The 18,817-nt window shown below is 41.0% G+C and overlaps 1 protein-coding gene across 1 annotated transcript; it reads right to left on the bottom strand.

Moving 5' to 3' along the window:
• Nucleotides 1-3,198: 3,198 nt before the first annotated feature.
• On the bottom strand, nucleotides 3,199-11,490 carry LOC146972440 (uncharacterized). The gene is made up of 3 exons (XM_085802658.1): nucleotides 11,212-11,490; nucleotides 10,455-10,676; nucleotides 3,199-4,348 (listed from the first exon to the last, which is right to left on the bottom strand). Exons 1-3 carry the CDS (start codon nucleotides 11,356-11,358, stop codon nucleotides 4,193-4,195), a joined length of 525 nt encoding a protein of 174 aa, XP_085658784.1. The 5' UTR covers nucleotides 11,359-11,490; the 3' UTR covers nucleotides 3,199-4,192.
• Nucleotides 11,491-18,817: the final 7,327 nt, after the last annotated feature.

Below are 18,817 nucleotides of genomic sequence, written 5' to 3'. Positions count from 1 at the left end.
CACTAATTGGGATTTTCCACATTGCCTGCAAGCTCACCAATAACGTATCCATTTAGACTGCTGCTCAGTGTGAAGTACTGAATAAATTCTTGCTTCTTGTACTGAATCGTTGAAAGGGTGACTTAATTTATTTGCCTGTTTAAGAAAAAGTAAATTTTCTTTTGGTTTTTGCCATTTGTACTTATTTTCATATGTTCAATAAAGTGTAGACTATGCATAGAAACAAAAGCTCCCGGTTTGTCTTCACTGATGGAGATGACAATGATAAAGTGTTATTTTCTCACTGTTCCAGAAGGATGTCGTACTTTCTGAACCACTAGGGGGCAGCAGAAGCATATTATTGAGCTTAAAGTAAACAACATTGTTAATGGCATCTGCATGTGTACTGTACTCTGTGGCTCATTACTGCTAACAGCTGTTATTCATCATACCACAGCAGTAATATTGTTCCACATTACTCTGACAAAGAGTAATGTGAAATGGTGAGTGGTGCAGTTCACTTCTAACAGCACTGTGTTGTTATTCCTTACAGGAAATTCTTCAGAGAAATTCAATACACAAAAACAGCCAGGTAGTGGTCCATATCCTGATCTGCCAAACTCACTTCCTATTGGCACGAATAAAATATTTACAGTGGAGCATGAGATATAAACAATAGCTTGTTTAACTTGTTTAACTTGATGCCAAGCCTGTGAGAAAGTCAAACATTTCATACAACAGCAGCAGTGGTTACGTCTCAGGTAGATTAGAGAGAGCAAACAGGGTAAGAAGCAGAAAATCACTGCAAAAGTGCTCTGAGGTTCATCATAGCAACAGCACTTTATGAGAAATTCTGTTAATGAATGTTTGTGGGTCACTTGTGGTTATTTTAGAAGCTCATGTACGTGTGTGTGTCTTGGTTAATTGTTTGGCAAGGATGCGCAAATCTGTGATGAATGAATACAACGTAGTTTAATTGAAAACTTTAAAGTGGCCGCACATGACATTAATCACGAAATGTGAGCCGTTGTGGCTTTCGGCACTCTGCTCACAAGCAAGTGAAACCTGCTTGAAAAAAATCTGGCGCCCGAGACAGATGCATTCCCGTAAATCTCAAAAGCTCTTACTGTATGAAACATGCCAAAACCACAAAACCTTTGTAAAGTAGTTCAGTGGAGACTCTGCTCACACAACCTGTCCTCCCCTTTAACCTATTAATGACTGAAAGGGCACACAGATAATTATTACTTAGAAAACAACCGCACCTTCTCTGAAACACAGAACAATAGAAAAAAAGGAAATTATCACGGTATTATATCATGAGCTCATTCATTGCTTTAAAATATTTATGTATGTGCATTGTGTCACAAACAAAAAAACACACACAAAGAGGTAGCTGTGAATACAAGAAATGTTGTCTTAAAATAAATAGGATCACAGATAGTGTGTTACAGTAATACATCTGTCCTGAGATCAGTGTTAGACTAACAGTGGTGATGGATGACAGCTGTAGATAAGCATGTAGTGAATGAAGAGAAACCAGTATTAGATTAAGGTAATGATACCATTACTTTATTACTAATTTACTTTTCAAATTCTAGGCTGATGTCCAGGAACAGGGAGAAGACTGAAGCAGCACTAGACTTCATACTGTTTCCTGTTGACTATGCAACTTTATTATCTATTTGACTGAAATGTAGAAGTATTGCGCTGTAATTGTCATTAATCCTTTTAGGTCAACTTCATTCCAACTCATTACCACATTTTTGGGGGAATTTAAATAAAAATCTCTCATTTTGAACAGTAATTCTGAAATATTTTGACTGTAGTCAATGTCAGAGAAAGATTATGGATTATCACACACTGGTATGTGTAAAAGTTAGGCAGAATACTATTTTAAAACAATTTCAATATCTTTTAATTTCAAACTTATTTATGTTGAACTAATTAATAAAACTAAAACATTGTGAATTAGTGTGAATTAATACAGATGATCACAGATCCCTGGTCAAACTTGTAATTTCACACTGGAGAGCAAACAAGCAGCAAAACAATGTTATTCACAAAGAACAACAATCATTCGCAACCAGATTGTATCCCTCTGCTTACCACTGCGTGCAAATTCAAGTTATTGCCCAAAATGTGTAAGTAACCTTGACGGTTGACCAGTTTCTAACCACTTAATCCTTTTTTATCCGAATTAAAGTTTGTACTAAATCTGAAGAATTCCCCTCCAAGTGTTGGAGAGCTGTTACTTTCACAAGAACAGGATAAATGGTGGTTGCAGCAGCCAGACACACAACCCAATGCCAGCCAAAGGCGTGGGAGGGATGAAAAAAGAAGAATGGGGAAGAAAGCATAGCGTGAGATACTAGTGTAATAGATATGTTGGGGAGGGCTGAGCGGGGAGGAGATGAGGGGTGGGGGGTGGGAGGATGATGATGGAACAGACAAACATCAACTCTGGCTGGGATCACTTCCAGTAACTCAAAATGACGTTTGAATGTATTGATTTTTCATCAGATCCGTTACTTGCAGGAAGCCAAGACCCATTGTTCAATGCTTTCTGACACAACCGCCATGTGTCTCAGCATAGGAAAAAAGAGTCTGTATTGACAGTAGAACCACAGAGGTGACCACAGTGTCTGCACTCTAAACATGCTTCTACTGAAAACAAAAGGTTGTTTTCAATTTCATCACAGTCAAGTCACAACTCTCCTCAACCACCCACAGGTCTGAGGTCTCCTACTGTACCTTTTACAGACCATACAAAAGCAATAAGTGATAGAAATGATAGGATTATAACATGCAGCATCAATATTGTTAAATTAATTGGTAAATACTTTGTACAATTACACTGTTAATACTGTTTTACCTGTTGCACAGTTCCTAATGCAGCTGTGCAGCAGCAAATAATTGCTCCTTCAACCGGGCAGATACACATGATGCCAATAAACTAGACAGCTCATGTGTTTTTCTGCACTTTATTTTGAGGATACAAGTCTGGTCTTCACAGAGGAGTAGGGCAAGACATTCAGCATGACGCTGCAATCAAAAAACGCCTAAGATTAGTTATTTCGTCTTTGGCAATCTACGCTTGGCTTCCCAAAGACAAGACAACTCGTCTTTGGCAGTCAAAGAGTTAAGCTGTGCAGCAGCAGATAATTGCCTTCCTTCAACCGGGCGGATAAACATGATGCCAATAAACTAGACAGCTCATGGTTTTTCTCTCAATATACTGAACTTTATTTATGAATAAATTTGGAATACAGAAGCATATTTCTTTTCAGCTTCACTTGAAAAGAGAACATACAGACATTAGATGACAAACGACACCCTGGCTGCTAACATAATAACACATGTTATGATAACACTTAGCCAGCACCAGTGAGCAGCTGACTGTGTGTGTCAGCCATGTTGGCTCCACCGTAGCGTGTTACTAAGTTTGAGCTGATTTTGTGAGAAGCGGTGCATTCCTTTTCAGCTGGAATAAAGGAAAGCCCCTCCCTCTCTGACTCACATCACTGACCCCGCTGTCTGTTTTTCTTCTCTTGTTCAGCTGGAGCTTCACAATGCCAACGTCATTTCACTTTTCAAATGCTACTCTTTACTAGCATACGTCAAACAAGGTTAGAGGGCATTAGCGCAAATGTACAGCCAGCAGTTGTGTCGAAGCAGAAGCTGCATTTCTCCCATCGTGTTGTCAGGCAAATCTCTTTCAATTGCAGATGTGACACTCACTTGTTATCTGAACTCAACGTGTAAAAATCTTTTGGATAATATTAAAGGGCTGTTTGTGTGGCGAAGCAGCACTAGACCAAGACTGAACTCATAATGCAACAAAGTAGAAAAATATACTTCATTAAAAAAAACAAAAAACACACACACACACATTTCTGATATGTGATAACATAGAAAGCAAATCTCAAACACAAAATCAGTGAAACATGAATCTTTGGAAAGCTGTAGTGGCTACTCTCTACAGTGAGAGTAATAGATTACGTGTAAATAACTTTTTCTCTTTTCAGTATGTGGCCAAATACTTTGAATAATAATCCAACACTTTTCAAAGGTCTTTTAGCCAGCCAGGTGACATCAGCTTTACAAATCAATCCAATAGAAACTCTTGATGGCCAGTGACGTTCCTGATCTGGTCACATTACCTGATGTAACGTATGGGGATTACATATGTAGGAAAGGCACTGCTGCAGATTTACTGGCCGACGACAACTGCCACAATCACAAAGTAGACAATGAACAAAACAACGACACCGATACCGAGTCCCAGGCCCACATGGTTCAGCGTCCTGGCCATCCTGCTGGTCCGCTCTGCAGTCATCCGGTCCCCAGCATGGTTGGCTTCACGAGCCTGATGGTGATAAACAAAATGTAAATACAAATGTATACGGGTGAGGTAAAAAAAAAAAAAACAGCAACAAAACACAATCTAACAAAAATGTCTAACTTATATTCCTTTCAGTTGCTAAGAATTTGAATGTTGTGTTTTTATTTAGTCTCTAATGTCACACTTCTGTGACAAAAACTGTTTGTATTGTGGCAATTCATTTTGAAAGCAAAAACAGCCAATGGGCAATCTCCAACTCAGTCACATGACATATGGGTGACCAATGGTGGAACTATGGTCAGTCAGTCAGTCAGTCACAGATATTCTCAGTTACGAGTCTTGTTGTTGTTGTTGTTATTACACCATGTCTTGCATATAAGAACCTTTTTTAACTAGTTGAATACAGACACTATGAACCCTTTCGGACCCTAATATATATTTTTTCTGTTTGAAGTATGAGGTAGCTGCGAGCCTTTCCCTAGAGACCGGTCTTTATCAAATCCCAGTTCCACTCTTCCTCCCACACCTGAGTGGAATGCTATTCAAAACAAATGTAGCAGGAACGTGTAAGTGGAGGAAACTGTTTGTGAACAGAAGGTCCTTGCACTGACCTAATTTGGTCATGCACTTGCAAGAGCATTTACAAAATGGTATGAACAGAAAGGCCCAAGAACCACAAGTCACGTCATGTTTCTATAGGGAAATTACCACTGATGTTCTTGCAGGTTGGTGCATGTGGGGTTTTGCTTTGATATGGTCTATAAACCTGTTGTGTTTTTTTTTGTTTTGAGAGTGGCGGTGAGGTTGAACAAATAGAAAATAAAATAAAGGAACGAAAAGAAGACAACTAAAGAGCTAACAGGGGTCAGACTGTGGATTGTGATTCTTATATGTCTAATTTTCTGTTTCAAACTCGTATCACTACATATGGGCCACAACTGGGTGGACTGTGATGAGAATATTATATATATTTATAACAGAGATATTTAAGATTTGCAATTCAATAATATTTGCATCTGTAAACACACTAAAATAATATGATGAACGTGACAGGTAGGCTAAAATTCAAACCATTAACCTGAACCTTTATTAACTCCAACCAGCCGTCACCTCAGCTCTGAGTTAGATTACAGTTTATATTGTTAGCCTTATCTACCGGCAGACACTCAGAGGTGTGTGTAGCGGTAAATGCATCATGGAAAACACTTCTGTTATAGCTATGCACACAACAGTCTGTACGTTCACCCTGACTGTATGTACACAGCTTTACTATTCTCTATTTGTCCTTGCCCACTGCAAATATAATTTAATTATCCTCATTACTTCCAGGCTGTGAGTTTAATGAATGGGAGCAGGTCTGAAACACGCTAAATTTTGGGAGGGGGGGGGGCAACAGCACAATACCTCAGATAAGTGACTTCCAGACATTCACCCATGTTCAGTTTCAAGGCTGCTCTGTTTATCATGCATGCAGCTATAATCTGACAAAGAGGATGTCCAAAGGAATGGGACTGTTCTTGATTTGAATTGTTTCCATGTGTGCGTTTCAGCCTCCCCTTCCAACACATGACTCTACAAGGCAATGTTACAGCAGACCCCACAAAAGGTCATTTCATGAATTCAAATTTAGATGCCATCATGGGATCTGAAGCAGGAACCGTTAACTGATGACGAGAATGTACAGTATGTTATGATGAGTTCAGTTGTTCGGATGTGTTCACAGAAAGCAAGCAAGTGAGATTAAGAGACGGGAGTTAAGAGTGACAGGGAAGAAGCACAGAGAGGTCTGGCTGAGGAAATGTTCTCATTGCCAAATCCAAAAACCATGTGATTTTCTGTAGAGGAAGAGGATTGGTCAGCTTAAGTAACTGTTGGGTACAGGAAGTGTTGAAAGAGAGGAAAACACTGGGAAGGGCAGAGTAATTCCAGTAAAAACATCAAAAAAAAGTCACAGTGGAGTTTTCCATCAGGTTTAACTCAAGTGAGCTCAAGCTTAACTTCTCTTTCTAATCTTTTGGGCAACATGTTTGATCTTGCCATGTCTGATCCACGGGTCCGACTGCATGAACAACCTGACAGATCTGGTGTTTGGGCTTAAACATCAGATAATTATGTGAAAGTCCCCTTGCTTACAGTGTTTGCAATCTTATTGATGAAATTATCTCCACAGGATATAACCAGCAACATCTCATATGATTGAAGGGGAAGACTAATTAGGGTTTCTCATCACTTAAAGCAGAAGTAAGTGGTCCGGTCGTTTTCGCTAATGCTGCGTTCCAGGCAGGCTTTTGAAATCGTAAATTACAGCTTCAAGTCACAACTTACGACTTTGTAGCGTTCCAGGAAACCCACTCGTGTTTTTCCGACCTGTTTTACCGGTGAAAGTCACTATAACGGCCACTCGTAACTTCCGACCGGTGAACTCGTACCAGATCGAACTGGTACGACTTCACGGTCGGAAAAATACGAGTTTCCTTGAACGCACCATAACAGTCCTCGTCCCTATGTCGCCACATTCACGGCGTCCCTTGGCTGCACACACAGCCCTGCATGCCGTTCTCTCTCCTCATTGGATAAAAACTGTAGGATACGATAAAAGTTTTCTCCTCGGCTCAGAGCAGAGCAGAGTGACTGACAGACCCGTGTTTCAGACCAAACACTCTATGTAAGTGATTGCTGTCGGAAGATAGAACTATTTAAGACTTATATTAACACAAATATATCACTTACTTCTGCTTTAAGCTGCAGACAGTTGAGATTTTGGACTTCAGAGACTGGATTGTCTGCTTACCGTTAAAGGGATAGTTCAACATTTTGGCAAATTGGCCCATTGCCATAATCGCTATAGTCATAGCAGTAGGTTCGTTACCTTTAATTGTCGGTGTAAGCTATTTTTAGAACGGCGGAGCGGTGCGGCAGGCTGCTCAGGGCTATGCTATGGAGGCTAAGGGAATTTCTTGGTTTTCCTAATCAAACTCATCAAATACACAACCCAACAACTCCAAAAGGCTGTCGTGGACAAGTTGTGAGCTGCACAATCACCACGCTATGAGATAATAATGGAACGTTACGAGACGGAGCCGTTTTAGAGGTAAATTCATGCAAAACCGCTGATGCGCATTGCGTTCAGGGGCAGTTTTTCAGCAAGCAGACTCTGTATTTACCCTGTATTTACCTCGAAAACGGCTCAGTTTCGTAACGTTCCATTATTATCTCATAGCGTGGTGATTGTGCAGGTCACAACTTGTCCACGAAAGCGTTTTGGAGTTTTGGGATTTTGTATTTGATGAGTTTGATGAGGGAAACCAAGAAATTCCTTTAGCCTCCGTAGCGTAGCTCTGAGCAGCCTGCCGCTCCGCTCCTCCGTTCTAAAAATAGCTTACACCGACAAATAAAGGTAACGAACCTATTGCTATGACTATAGCGATTATGGCAATGGGCCAATTTGCCAAAATGTTGAACTATCCCTTTAACATACTGAGTAAGGTTTGTTCACATCATCTTACAGCTGAAGTTCATGTTTTCTAAACAGTAACTCATTGCTGCCTTGCAGAGCTGCTTGCGTGCGACTAAAAACAGCATCAGTAACAACACAGGTTCCTGCGCCATGAATACTGAATTTATACAGCTGAATTTATACGCATAATTATGCACAATTGTGCACAATTATTTTTCCATTTAAAGCGCTGATTAAAAAAGGAAGCCTTTGTTTTTTTTAGCACGGGCAGTGTGTAACTCTTTGTTCAAAAATACTGATATGGGGAAGATAAGGGTGGCTTGATTCAGATTTTTTTAGATAGATTTAAAAAAAATACCAACCTTCTCCTACCGAACCAACGTGTTTTTAATTGATTAATTAATTTTTTGGGGGGGTTTTTTGTGCCAAGAGTCAGTGAAACAAAATTTCGTTCTATGCACACTGTGTACCTGAATGACAATAAAGTACCTATTCTATTCTATTCTATTCTATTCTATTCTATTCTATTCTATTCTATTCTATTCTATTCTATTCTACTCTAATCTATTCTATGTGTTTGTTGTATGTGTCCCGTTTCTAAATATCCTAGATAAGCAGGTTCACATGAGCTAAGTAGATGTTTCATTTACATTTCCCTGTGGCAGGGTGGAGTCAGCTCAGTCCTGCTGCTTAGTGCCTCATCCTGTATCTGTTACTGTAAAGTCTTGGAGGCGGACGCCAACATATTCATGACACTAATCAGATGACCTATTGTCCATAAATGGCTGCCTCCTCTTTATTGTACTTTACTCTGTATATATATTAAACGGTGGGGGTATAACCACAGTCATGTGCGTCGCTTTCAACTCTTTAACACTGGAGACTGGGCTAAGTTTAAAAATAGTTCAAGCCATGCTGCTATGGCAGATTAGCCACAGTTAGCTGTTCGTCAGCATTCCACATGCTGATATAGACGCAGCCTGGATACTGACTGGAGGAGTAGTACTTACACAGCATACAAGGGTCCATGATACAGGGTCCCTAGTGCCAGAACAAAAAGGTACAAATGCTCCTTCATCCCAAGTGCAGTTTGTGCAATGAATTTGCACTGTCCCTAAATCTGCACTTTACTTATGTGATGCACTTTACATATTAAAACAGATTTTCCATTGTTTTTTTTAACCTGAGTTGGTGTCTTTTTTCTGGTTTTAAGTTTTTTTTTGTGTTATCTTCCTATGTATTGTTAATACTCTCCTTGTGACTTCTGCTACCTCTGCAAAACAAGTTTTCCTCTGTGAGATAATAAAGTTGAACTGAACTGAACTAAACAAGATCACAAGATCAAGCTGCAAACAACATGTAACATTACATACATGATACATTACAGCATGTAATGTATATTTTTTCAGTGAACGATTTAAACCCAAATTTAAAATCAGTTTCAAGGCAAATTCAAAAACTTTCCATGTGTGCCAGTAACTCTTTACATTTTTTTGGAGCCCAATAAATTTTGAATTTGACATTTTACTGACATGGTTGTGAAGGAAGTGGCAGACAGGATTTTCCACTCTGTGGTTAACAGACGACCTCAAGGAAACAATCAGCCAACTTTTGTGCACTTTCCTTACATTACAACTCCTGTGAGTCACAGAGTGTAAAACACACTCATTCTGAATCATCTCCCATACCAAAAACACATGACTGCATCTAAATTGGAGGATCATGAAAACGACACTATTTTCACTTCTGTAATTTGCTTTGGAGAAGAAGAATCATGGGAACTTTCAGACCAACAGGGGAGAACGTGCTATCACTACAATTTCTTATACTAATAAAATCATGTAAATAAACTTCACTAAAAGATCATCATTTATAAACTAACTCAAGTATTCATGAGCAAAACACAGATTTAAAATAAGATTAGAGTTTGCTGCTGTGGACAATCAAGTCTAAAATCTCTGGCATGGACCAACAAAAGACAAAACCAAGTATCCACAGATGAGGAGGATTATGATGGGATCATATTGATATTAAAATATAAAATCAAGTCGTTTGACGTCTGAACTAACAGCATCCAGAACCACCACACGTCTTTCTCACGTTTGTGGTTGCCATTGTGTTCAGTGTCTCTCTCGCAGAACCTGCACTTGATTCAGCTGCTCCTCATTAATGATTCACGAGGACGGGAAATGAAACTACTGATCGAGTGCTGAACTCTACAAAGCAGAACTCATTTCATCGATGCTTAGCTGCTATGATTTAGCTGACCACATTTTCTTTCATTTCATTTTAAATAGTGTCCCATTGTCTTCAGCAAGTGTTATTTGTTAAAGCACAACACTTGTGACAGAGGCAGTTTCTCTGTGACATTAAATGATTTGAAGCTGATTCGGGGTGAACTTTGCTCGGTGTAACCATTTGTGACAATTTCACACTCATTTGAGCACTTTACTAAGAACAGCAGTGCACCTGCTTATTCATGGGGATAACATCAGGAAAATACAGACCTGGATCTTTATTATTACTATTATTACTATTATTATTATCATTATTATTATTATTATTATTATTATTATTATTATTATTAAGCAAAGGGAGGTGTCCTGTTCTGCCTTAGTCTGTTGTTACTGATCAATATCATGTGTGAACTTTGTACAAATGACTGAAACTCACTGAGATGGAGTAGATGAGGGCAGCGATGCCCAGAGGCAGGCAGCAGCACAGCAAGGTGAAGATGGAGTAACACAGGTAGTCGTTGACAGGCTCGGCCAGTGGGCTCCGGGTCACGTACACTGTGGGCTGGACTTGGACCGTGGCCTGCTGTGGTGGGTACTGACCCATGGGATACTGGGGCTGAGGAACCTGCCCTCCATATGGTGGTGGAGGTCCAAAGCCCTGCAAGGCCACACACACACACACACACACACACACACACACACACACACACACACACACACACACACACACACACACACAAAACACAACTCATGGTCAGGTGAAACGAAACTTAACGGTTGCAAAAAAAGAAAAAAGAAAAGTGTGCTCGTGCGTGTGTTACAGATTTCGCAACAGGAAACAATCACAAAGTGTTTAAGTTAGGGTTATTCAGGGGGCAGAGAATCAGAGCTATGAAATTCCCACATTTTTTTTTTTTTTTTTTAAATGAAGGCACATTTTTGTATTATCTTTATTTTGGTTCATTTAATTATGTCTTGATGCAATCCAAGTTCACATCATTTTAAGGTTAATTCAGTGATTTTAAGAGGCGACTTCAATAGGGACGTCATAAAATAAGTGGTCACTCATCGGAAGGGCGGGGTCCAAACTATTTCGAAGAAAATTGCTTTGCAGTTTTAAATAGCTAAGTAGCCTAGAGCTGCAGATAATATAAATGAATATTAATTAGTGATATTTGTTGGGGTTTGTTTACCTGGGGCTGTGGTGGGTATCCCGGGCCGGGTTGAGGATACCCAGGCTGCGGAGGGTTATCATAGTAGGCCGGGGGAACCTGGCCCATTGAGGTCTTCTCATAGGGGTAATCCTGTGGAGGAGCGCTCGCAGACTTACTGGGGTCCATGGTGGGGAAAAAAAAGGTCAGTCGATGGTAGAATTTGTAGAAAACTTTCGGTCCGAAGGATTATCTCCCGGTTTCACGGGTTTTATCTGGAGCGATTAGAGGTGAATGGCAGTCGTGGACCTGCAGAGTTTTTCCTTCTGAAAATCCGATGAAATTTTCTCATTAAAAGTCAAGTCAGGAAGAATGTACCGGAAGTCGCTACCGCAGATTTCAAATTAAAAGCACGATTCGAAATCGTCTTAGAGCGAGATTTCATGAAACTGCTGTAGACTGCTCAAGCTTTATCTCATGAAATTTGATTAAAATTCTTCTTTTTCTTCTTCTTCTTCTTCTTCTTCTTCTTCTTCTTATTATTATTATTATTATTATTAGGCTACCTATTATTATTAGTAAGCAGCCTAATATTATTAGGCTACTAGTAGTAGTAGTAGTAAGCCTAGTAGTTAGTAGGCAGTATAGGTTATATTATGTGAACATGTGTGAGATTGACCATGGTGAACAAAATAGGCCTTATCTATCTATCTATCTATCTATCTATCTATCTATCTATCTATCTATCTATCTATCTATCTATCTATCTATCTATCTATCTATCTATCTAAAGGAGAAAAATCATTGAAATGATCTTCAATACATTTCCTTTTATATATATATATATATATCTTTGGGCATTTATTTTCTTTCACTGAATTGATCCTATTTCCGGTCATTACTCTAACTTGATGTTGCAGCCTGAGCCAATAGATGCAGAGGGAGGCGCCGCGGGTTGTTCATCTTAGTGCAATTAATTGGGGAGTATCACATTGCAGGTTGAACAAACTTTCAACTCTGAGCTAATGAGCTTTAGGTCAGAAATACTACTCGGTCCAGTTGTCTGTTCAAGAGTTGGTTCAGTCAACTCTTGAGTATGAACCGTGAGGAGGAGAAATGACCTGTCTTGACTAACATTACCTCAGGGGTTTTTTTTTTTGGGAGCAGGTTAGCTTCACAGGATATGTTTATTTTTATTCACTTGGCTGGACCCTTTGCTGGCAGACATTACCTGATGTAACATACAGAGATGAGAAACAGACAAACTGGGTAACCACAAATAAATAGTTTTACTATTAAGACACAGTAACCTTTTGCAGCTGAAACAACAAAACACCTGAGTGTATTGACATGAGTTGAGCTTAGCAAACAGTTGCTTATTTACAATGCAAGTTTAGTTTTTGGTATATGTTACACACACACACACACACACACACACACAACCCTTCGGTCAGAGATATTTGCATTCATGACTGCGAGAATGAATGGTGAATGTGTTAACAGTGGCTAGTGAAAACAGTTTCGATTTAAGGCAAGAGGCCTGTGGCCTGTATGAGTGTGGTTGAGGGCCTTTAATGAGTAACAAACTGCCATCAAATCCTTCCACTCTTACTCCACCACATCTCCATTATACAGAACATCCCTGTGTGTATTGTTGTGGAAACTGCATGAATATCATCACTAACAGACGCATCAAAATGTGGTGTGTGAAATTATATATTGCACATTGGAATTTGCACTTACATAAGCAGAGTGTCAGTGATTCCCCTGAGCAGCAGTGAACCTCCAAGGGAACAAAGAAACGACTGTCCTGTCACTTTATCCGACACCAGCCCATGACAGATCTGTGGCCCATATCTTACTGCACTTGGCCTGACTTCTATCTATACTTATGTGATAGCCGTGATAGCCCTATGCTGGAGAAACAACACTGACACATAGCCTACTAAGGTAAAGTTGAACGTAGAGGAATATAGTAACTAGTAATAATATAAGATCAATGCAAAACATCATATAATCCTAACCTCATAATAGAAAAACAGTCTCTTTCCTATTTTTCTTCTAGAGAATTGAGTTAACACATGGATAAAACACGATACCTCACATCAAAAACCGACAATTGAGAATGGCAGGATGAAATAGAGATAACCTGTCTAACTGAACTTCAGCTAAGTTTCATTTGATGAAACTTTGAGACTTTGGCAAAGTAAAAAAAAAAAATCATAAGAAAAACATTAATTGAAGTAATCAAGTTATCTTTAAATGAAGGTGAATCAGCAATAAAGTAATAATGAGTTTAGTTTATACCTTTCTTCACATCATAGGGAACTTTTGGTAACTTTTATAAAATATAAATGTAATTCCCTACACAAGTCAATTCAAGAGAGAAGAGAACGAGAAGCAAACGCAGACATGCTCCATAGCCAGTGTTCTTAAATCATATTACACTGGCTGATGCCTCGATGCTTTAATTGCATTTGATGTTCTTTTATCGACTTTGCCGGCAGCCAGAACATACGCCCATGTGTGAGTGGGGCTGTCTGTTGTCAGATGTCTTTCTGAGCCTCTGAGTCACTGTGAGGACAGAGCAGGGGGGTGATACTGGTGAGAAAGTCACACAGAGCAGAGATGAATAGAGTTGATGAAAGAGGATGGAACAAGCGTAGCCTGTTAATTCAACATGGTAACATTTTATGATCTCCCATTTTGATTTAGACTCACGAAATCCAGAATTTGAGTTACACTCTTACTGCCTTGTAAAGGGCACATTACAGTCTGAGTTGTAAACACAATTTCTGTCATAAAACTGTGTACAAGGGATTTCTTTTCCTTGGCAAATGCAAAATGACAAAAACTTGCACCACATAATGAGGGTATTGGAGCAGTCTGTCAGCTCACCAATGCATCTGCAGCGTCCGCAGTGACAGCACATTAGCTTGAAATCTGCAGACAGGTGCTAGTTAGTGGTAGACCCACACAAGATTCACAGCCTGGGGCGCCGAAAAGGGGGGGTAAAGGAGACGGATTCTAGGGGCCCATGATTGAGGGGGGCCCAGAGAGACCCCTCATGATGATGAAATGATAATACAGTAAAAATAATGACACCAAGTTATTAAAGCAGAAGTAAGCGATCCGGTGGTTTTGGCTAACTTCCTGTCAGCCGATGGAGTTAGCAGTCCCCGCCCTCGTCCCTACGTCACCACATTCAGGCGCATCCCTTGGCTGCACACACAGAGAGGACCGCCCCTTTATGCCGTTCTCTCTCCTCATTGGATAAAGGTTGTAGGATACAAGGAAAGTTTTCTCCTCGGCTCAGAGCAGAGCAGAGTGACTGACAGAGCCGTGTTTCAGACCAAACACTCTATAGAAGTGATTGCCGTCGGAAGATAGAACTATTTAAAACTAATATTAACACAAACATTCCGCTTACTTCTGCTTTAACTAACATATAATCACAAATGTTTTATTTTCAATGTCCTGGTAACAATAACTTTATTGTTTTGGAAACATCAACGCCTGCAATAATAATACATTTTACTACAGTCTCAAAACAATACAAAGGTGAATCTGTTATGGGAAATGAAAAATGAATTCCATTGTATTCAGAGTGCTCAGTTCTTCCCCTACTGTACATGTCAACTGTCATGTTGTTCCTCTTTCACAAATGTAGTGTAATGATAGTCAAAAAACCATTAAAATGCATAATTGCATATAAAATAGCATCAAAAAATTTCGCCGCTGTGTTGGGGGCCCTGTAAAGATTCTTTTCATGGGGCCCAAAATCCCTAGCGGCGCCCCTGTTCACAGCTCCACATCTGGTAGAGACAGCATACAAACTTGAAAGAGCTTGGAGGGTTGAGTTTGTTGGATCTCTGGATTAATTAAGATAAACATCCTGAGTCCCAACAGTCCTGCTCCAGACTCAAACTATTCACAACACTTTACGAGGCTGTTGTGGCTCAGTGTGGCTCAAACAGACAGCTATAAAGACTGTTGAACTTTTTTCTGTATGTTGTAATAACTTGTTTCCACAAAGTAGAACACACAGCAACTGCTTAGAAATGCATTCACATTAACAATTCACAAATCTAGCACAGATGTATGTAATTTAGGAATGACACAATTCAACGTCACGCAGTCACGTGTTCCTTCCTGTTGCAGTCCGTCTTTCATCCAACACTATAAGCTTCACTTTAACCATTTGCTGGAACATTTCATGACACCTTGACAAAAACATCCCCCACCCCGCTGTTGTTTATGTGGGCTGAACACCACCCATCCATGGGGGCGGTCTTTAAACTGCCCCATCTGGGATTTATTACAACATGGCTTTCTATGGTGAGGCCCACCACGGGGTGGGAGGGGAACTTGTGCCTGGTGTTTGGCCTTCAGGATAAAACAAAAGACATTACATGTTGTTATTTATTTGGCTGAGACTCTGGATGTATCCAAACACTTACTGTGACAGACCAGGCATTGCATTGACTCAATGATGAGTGGGCTGCTTGTTTCAAATTGAAGCTGCACAAATCAATATTTTGTAGTCGTAATGGATCAAGCAGCTATGTATAATGTAAAACTGGTTGCTCATAAAACATTTTCCCACCTGACCTCACTGGAGCCTCTTAGCGCTTTTAAGCACTCCACAACAGTCAGCCTTATTTCCGTCCGTAGCAGGCAGCTCAATCCTATCTATATAGGTTATCTAATATATCTGGCACAGTCAGTGGCGTGCACTGACTTTTTGAAGGGCAGGGGCAAAAAGAAAAAAAAAAAAGGCACATATAGCGCGTCCTCACCATTGAAGAGGACGCGTTTTGGCTTCCAAGAGGGCACTTTAGCACATGTTTTGGCTCCTAAAGGGCACTTTAGCACACGTTTTGGCTGCCATGAGGGCATTTTAGCACACGTTTTGGATCCTAGAGGTGGCTCCTAGAGGGCACGACTTTAGCACATGTTTTGGCTCCCAAGAGGGCACTTTAGCACACGTTTTGGCTGCCATGAGGGCACTTTAGCACACGTTTTGGCTCCTAGAGGTGGCTCCTAGAGGGCACGACTTTAGCACACGTTTTGGCCCCCATGAGGGCACTTTAGCACACGTTTTGGCTGCCATGAGGGCACTTTAGCACACGTTTTGGCCCCCATGAGGGCACTTTAGCATGTGTTTAGGCTTCCAAAAGGGCACTTTAACGCGCGTTTTGGCTCCCAAGGGGCACTTTAGCATGCGTTTTTCAACAATTGGGCCACGAGGGGGGGCGACCGCCCCCCTCTGCCCCATTCCTGTGCACGCCACTGGGCACAGTCAACGTTAGCAACAAGGTCAGCAGCCAATAAGAAATCAAAATCCAGTATCATGTCCATGTCATGAATGCTGTCAATATCTGTAGTACAGCGGCTAAGCATGAAAATTGTGCACTTTTTGAAAGAAACATGAAACTTCTACCATAGTTAGTTTATGCCATGAGGTTTATTTTAAGATCGGGAGGGAAGTCAGATTTGACCTCTGAGGCCCGGGAGAGGTCAAATCCAAGATGGCCGCCAATAATAATATTCAAAAATGCCTATATCGCTGGAACCAAACACAGTAGAAAAACACTTAAGGTGTCATTTCCCACTAACTTTTGGGTGCCCATTCTGTTGGTGATACCTTTGAGACCAATAGAATTCAAGAAAATGCATTTAGATCAATGTTGAGAGGTCAAATTATGCAGACATAGGAGGTGAACGGTGCAAAAAAGGTAGTTTATTTTCCAAAATAATAGCCTAACAGTGATGATGATGTTAATAATGATGATAATAGTGCCAATAAAAATAATCATTATCATAATAAGTTCTTTTTTTAACTATTTATATTATTAACTCATTGGCTGCCAGCCATTTTCAGAGCAAGAGCTGCATACTGCCAGCCGTTTTAGAGCATTTTTTACAGATCTTTCAAGACCCACAGAATATTGTGTTCATGTAAAACATGTAAACACCAAAAAACTACCAAGAGAAAGAGTAGACTCTCTTCTTTCATTAGGAAAAAAAAAAGTTTGTTTCTACCTTTTTCCATTCTTTAGTAAACGGCAGTAGAACATTGGCTGGTTTCGCCAAAAACACCTGTTTTTTGACCAAAACACACTGAGAAAACAAGCTTTTTGTGGAAAGAAACATGTCAAGCAGAACGGTGACTTTGACGTTAATATTTTGAGACCAATAGAATTCAAGAAAATGCGTTTATGTAAAGGTGCAAATCTGCAATTTGATAATACTGTCGCCCTCCTCTTTCCGCGGAGAGAGGGTGGTGTCCGACGCTGCGTGAAGCATTGCGAAGGCCCATGGGGGGGAGTTGACACAATGTGCTTTCGCCCAGTAGCCTACTTGAATTAGAGTTCTCAATTTCAACCCAAACCCGGGTAAGGCCGTTGGGTCGGTTTGGGTTGGCACGAGATGCTGTGTGTATCTCCAAAAAACCACAATGTTTTTGTGGCCGAAATTGAATCAGTTTCACCCGCTGATAAGGTGCTGCTGCGTCACCGGCACCATCTGCTCTCGCTGCAAATAAAGCATTTCACTTTTTTTAGTTTAGTTTTCTTTTTTTTTGTTGGGCTGGGCTGGGTTTGGCCAGACAACTAATGCTGGTGTATCGAGCTCTGTCGGGTCCGGGCTTAAAACCCACGGGCCGGGTCAGGTCGGGTTGTAATTTTCAGGCCCGTTGAGAACTCTACTTTGAATGTCAAAGTGAAGAAATTTAATGAAGTGCAGGTAAACGGCGGGAGTAACTATTGGCACTTTTCACTACACAGTCACGGCACGGCTCAGTAAAGGTGCTTTTCCATTACAGCTGAGTTCTCTAGTTCCTCCTCAGCAGGGGTGGGGGATCGCAAGGCCACACTGTTTCTCTCTCTATTTTCGATCTTCTCGTCAGCTCCAAACTAACTTGTCTGTTCCTCGATTACGAACCACAGCGTGGTTTTTCCACACACAGCATCATTTAACTCGGGTGAAGGAATAACAACTGTCCTCGGTACAGATGAAATCTCATGTCGGACATCGCGCTCACGACTCTTCCAGTGACAACGCTCTGCCCAATCAGTGGAAGGCAGTCGGCTGACGTCACGTTTTAGGTATGGCCGTTCCAGGATTGAGGACTACGGCCCTCTCCAGGAGCCGAGCTGGTCCTCAAAGGGATGAGGGACAGCTGCAAGGGGGGCTGGTGCCCTGAGGGGACCTCTACACGACGCTGGCTGGCCCTCTATAACGGGAACCCCGCCTGGCTGCATCCCACCGGCTGGTGGTCAGCTGGGGGCAGTTTGGGCTCGTAATGATTATAGAAGGTGGCGGACCAGCTGCTGATGCAGAAATGGGTCCGTATGGGCTGTATCATGTCATAGTACTCACGATGGCGCCTGACGTGCAGGTAAACACGGAAAGCCGTATGACCCAGTAGCCAAATGCCTCGTCATCTAATTAGTGACACGCATGAATGGATGAACGAGATTCCCACTGTCCCTACCTACTATCTAGCAAAACCCCTTGACAACCGGCTTTTGATTACAGCGAGTAGAGCCGTTGGTGACAGGGTTGGCGCGTGGCCGGATGGTGGTCCGCCGGTCCTCTCCAATCTCGCACCGCATGTTTGTGGAGAACCTGGTGCTAAATCACT

The sequence above is a fragment of the Trachurus japonicus genome, chromosome 16 (genome assembly GCF_045865225.1).
Source record: "Trachurus japonicus isolate A0001 chromosome 16, Traja_1.0".
Lineage (NCBI taxonomy): Eukaryota > Metazoa > Chordata > Actinopteri > Carangiformes > Carangidae > Trachurus > Trachurus japonicus.
Note: the sequence above shows the minus strand (reverse complement) of the source record. Positions and strands in the feature narration are given on the sequence as shown.

Coding starts and splice junctions, on each gene's coding strand:
- LOC146972440 (XM_085802658.1), bottom strand. CDS start 11,358: ATGGACCCCAGTAAGTCTGCGAGCGCTCCTCCACAGGATTACCCCTAT. Junction 10,677..11,211: donor GATACCCACCACAGCCCCAG/GTAAACAAACCC, acceptor GTGGCCTTGCAG/GGCTTTGGACCTCCACCACC. Junction 4,349..10,454: donor CCCTCATCTACTCCATCTCA/GTGAGTTTCAGT, acceptor TATCACCATCAG/GCTCGTGAAGCCAACCATGC.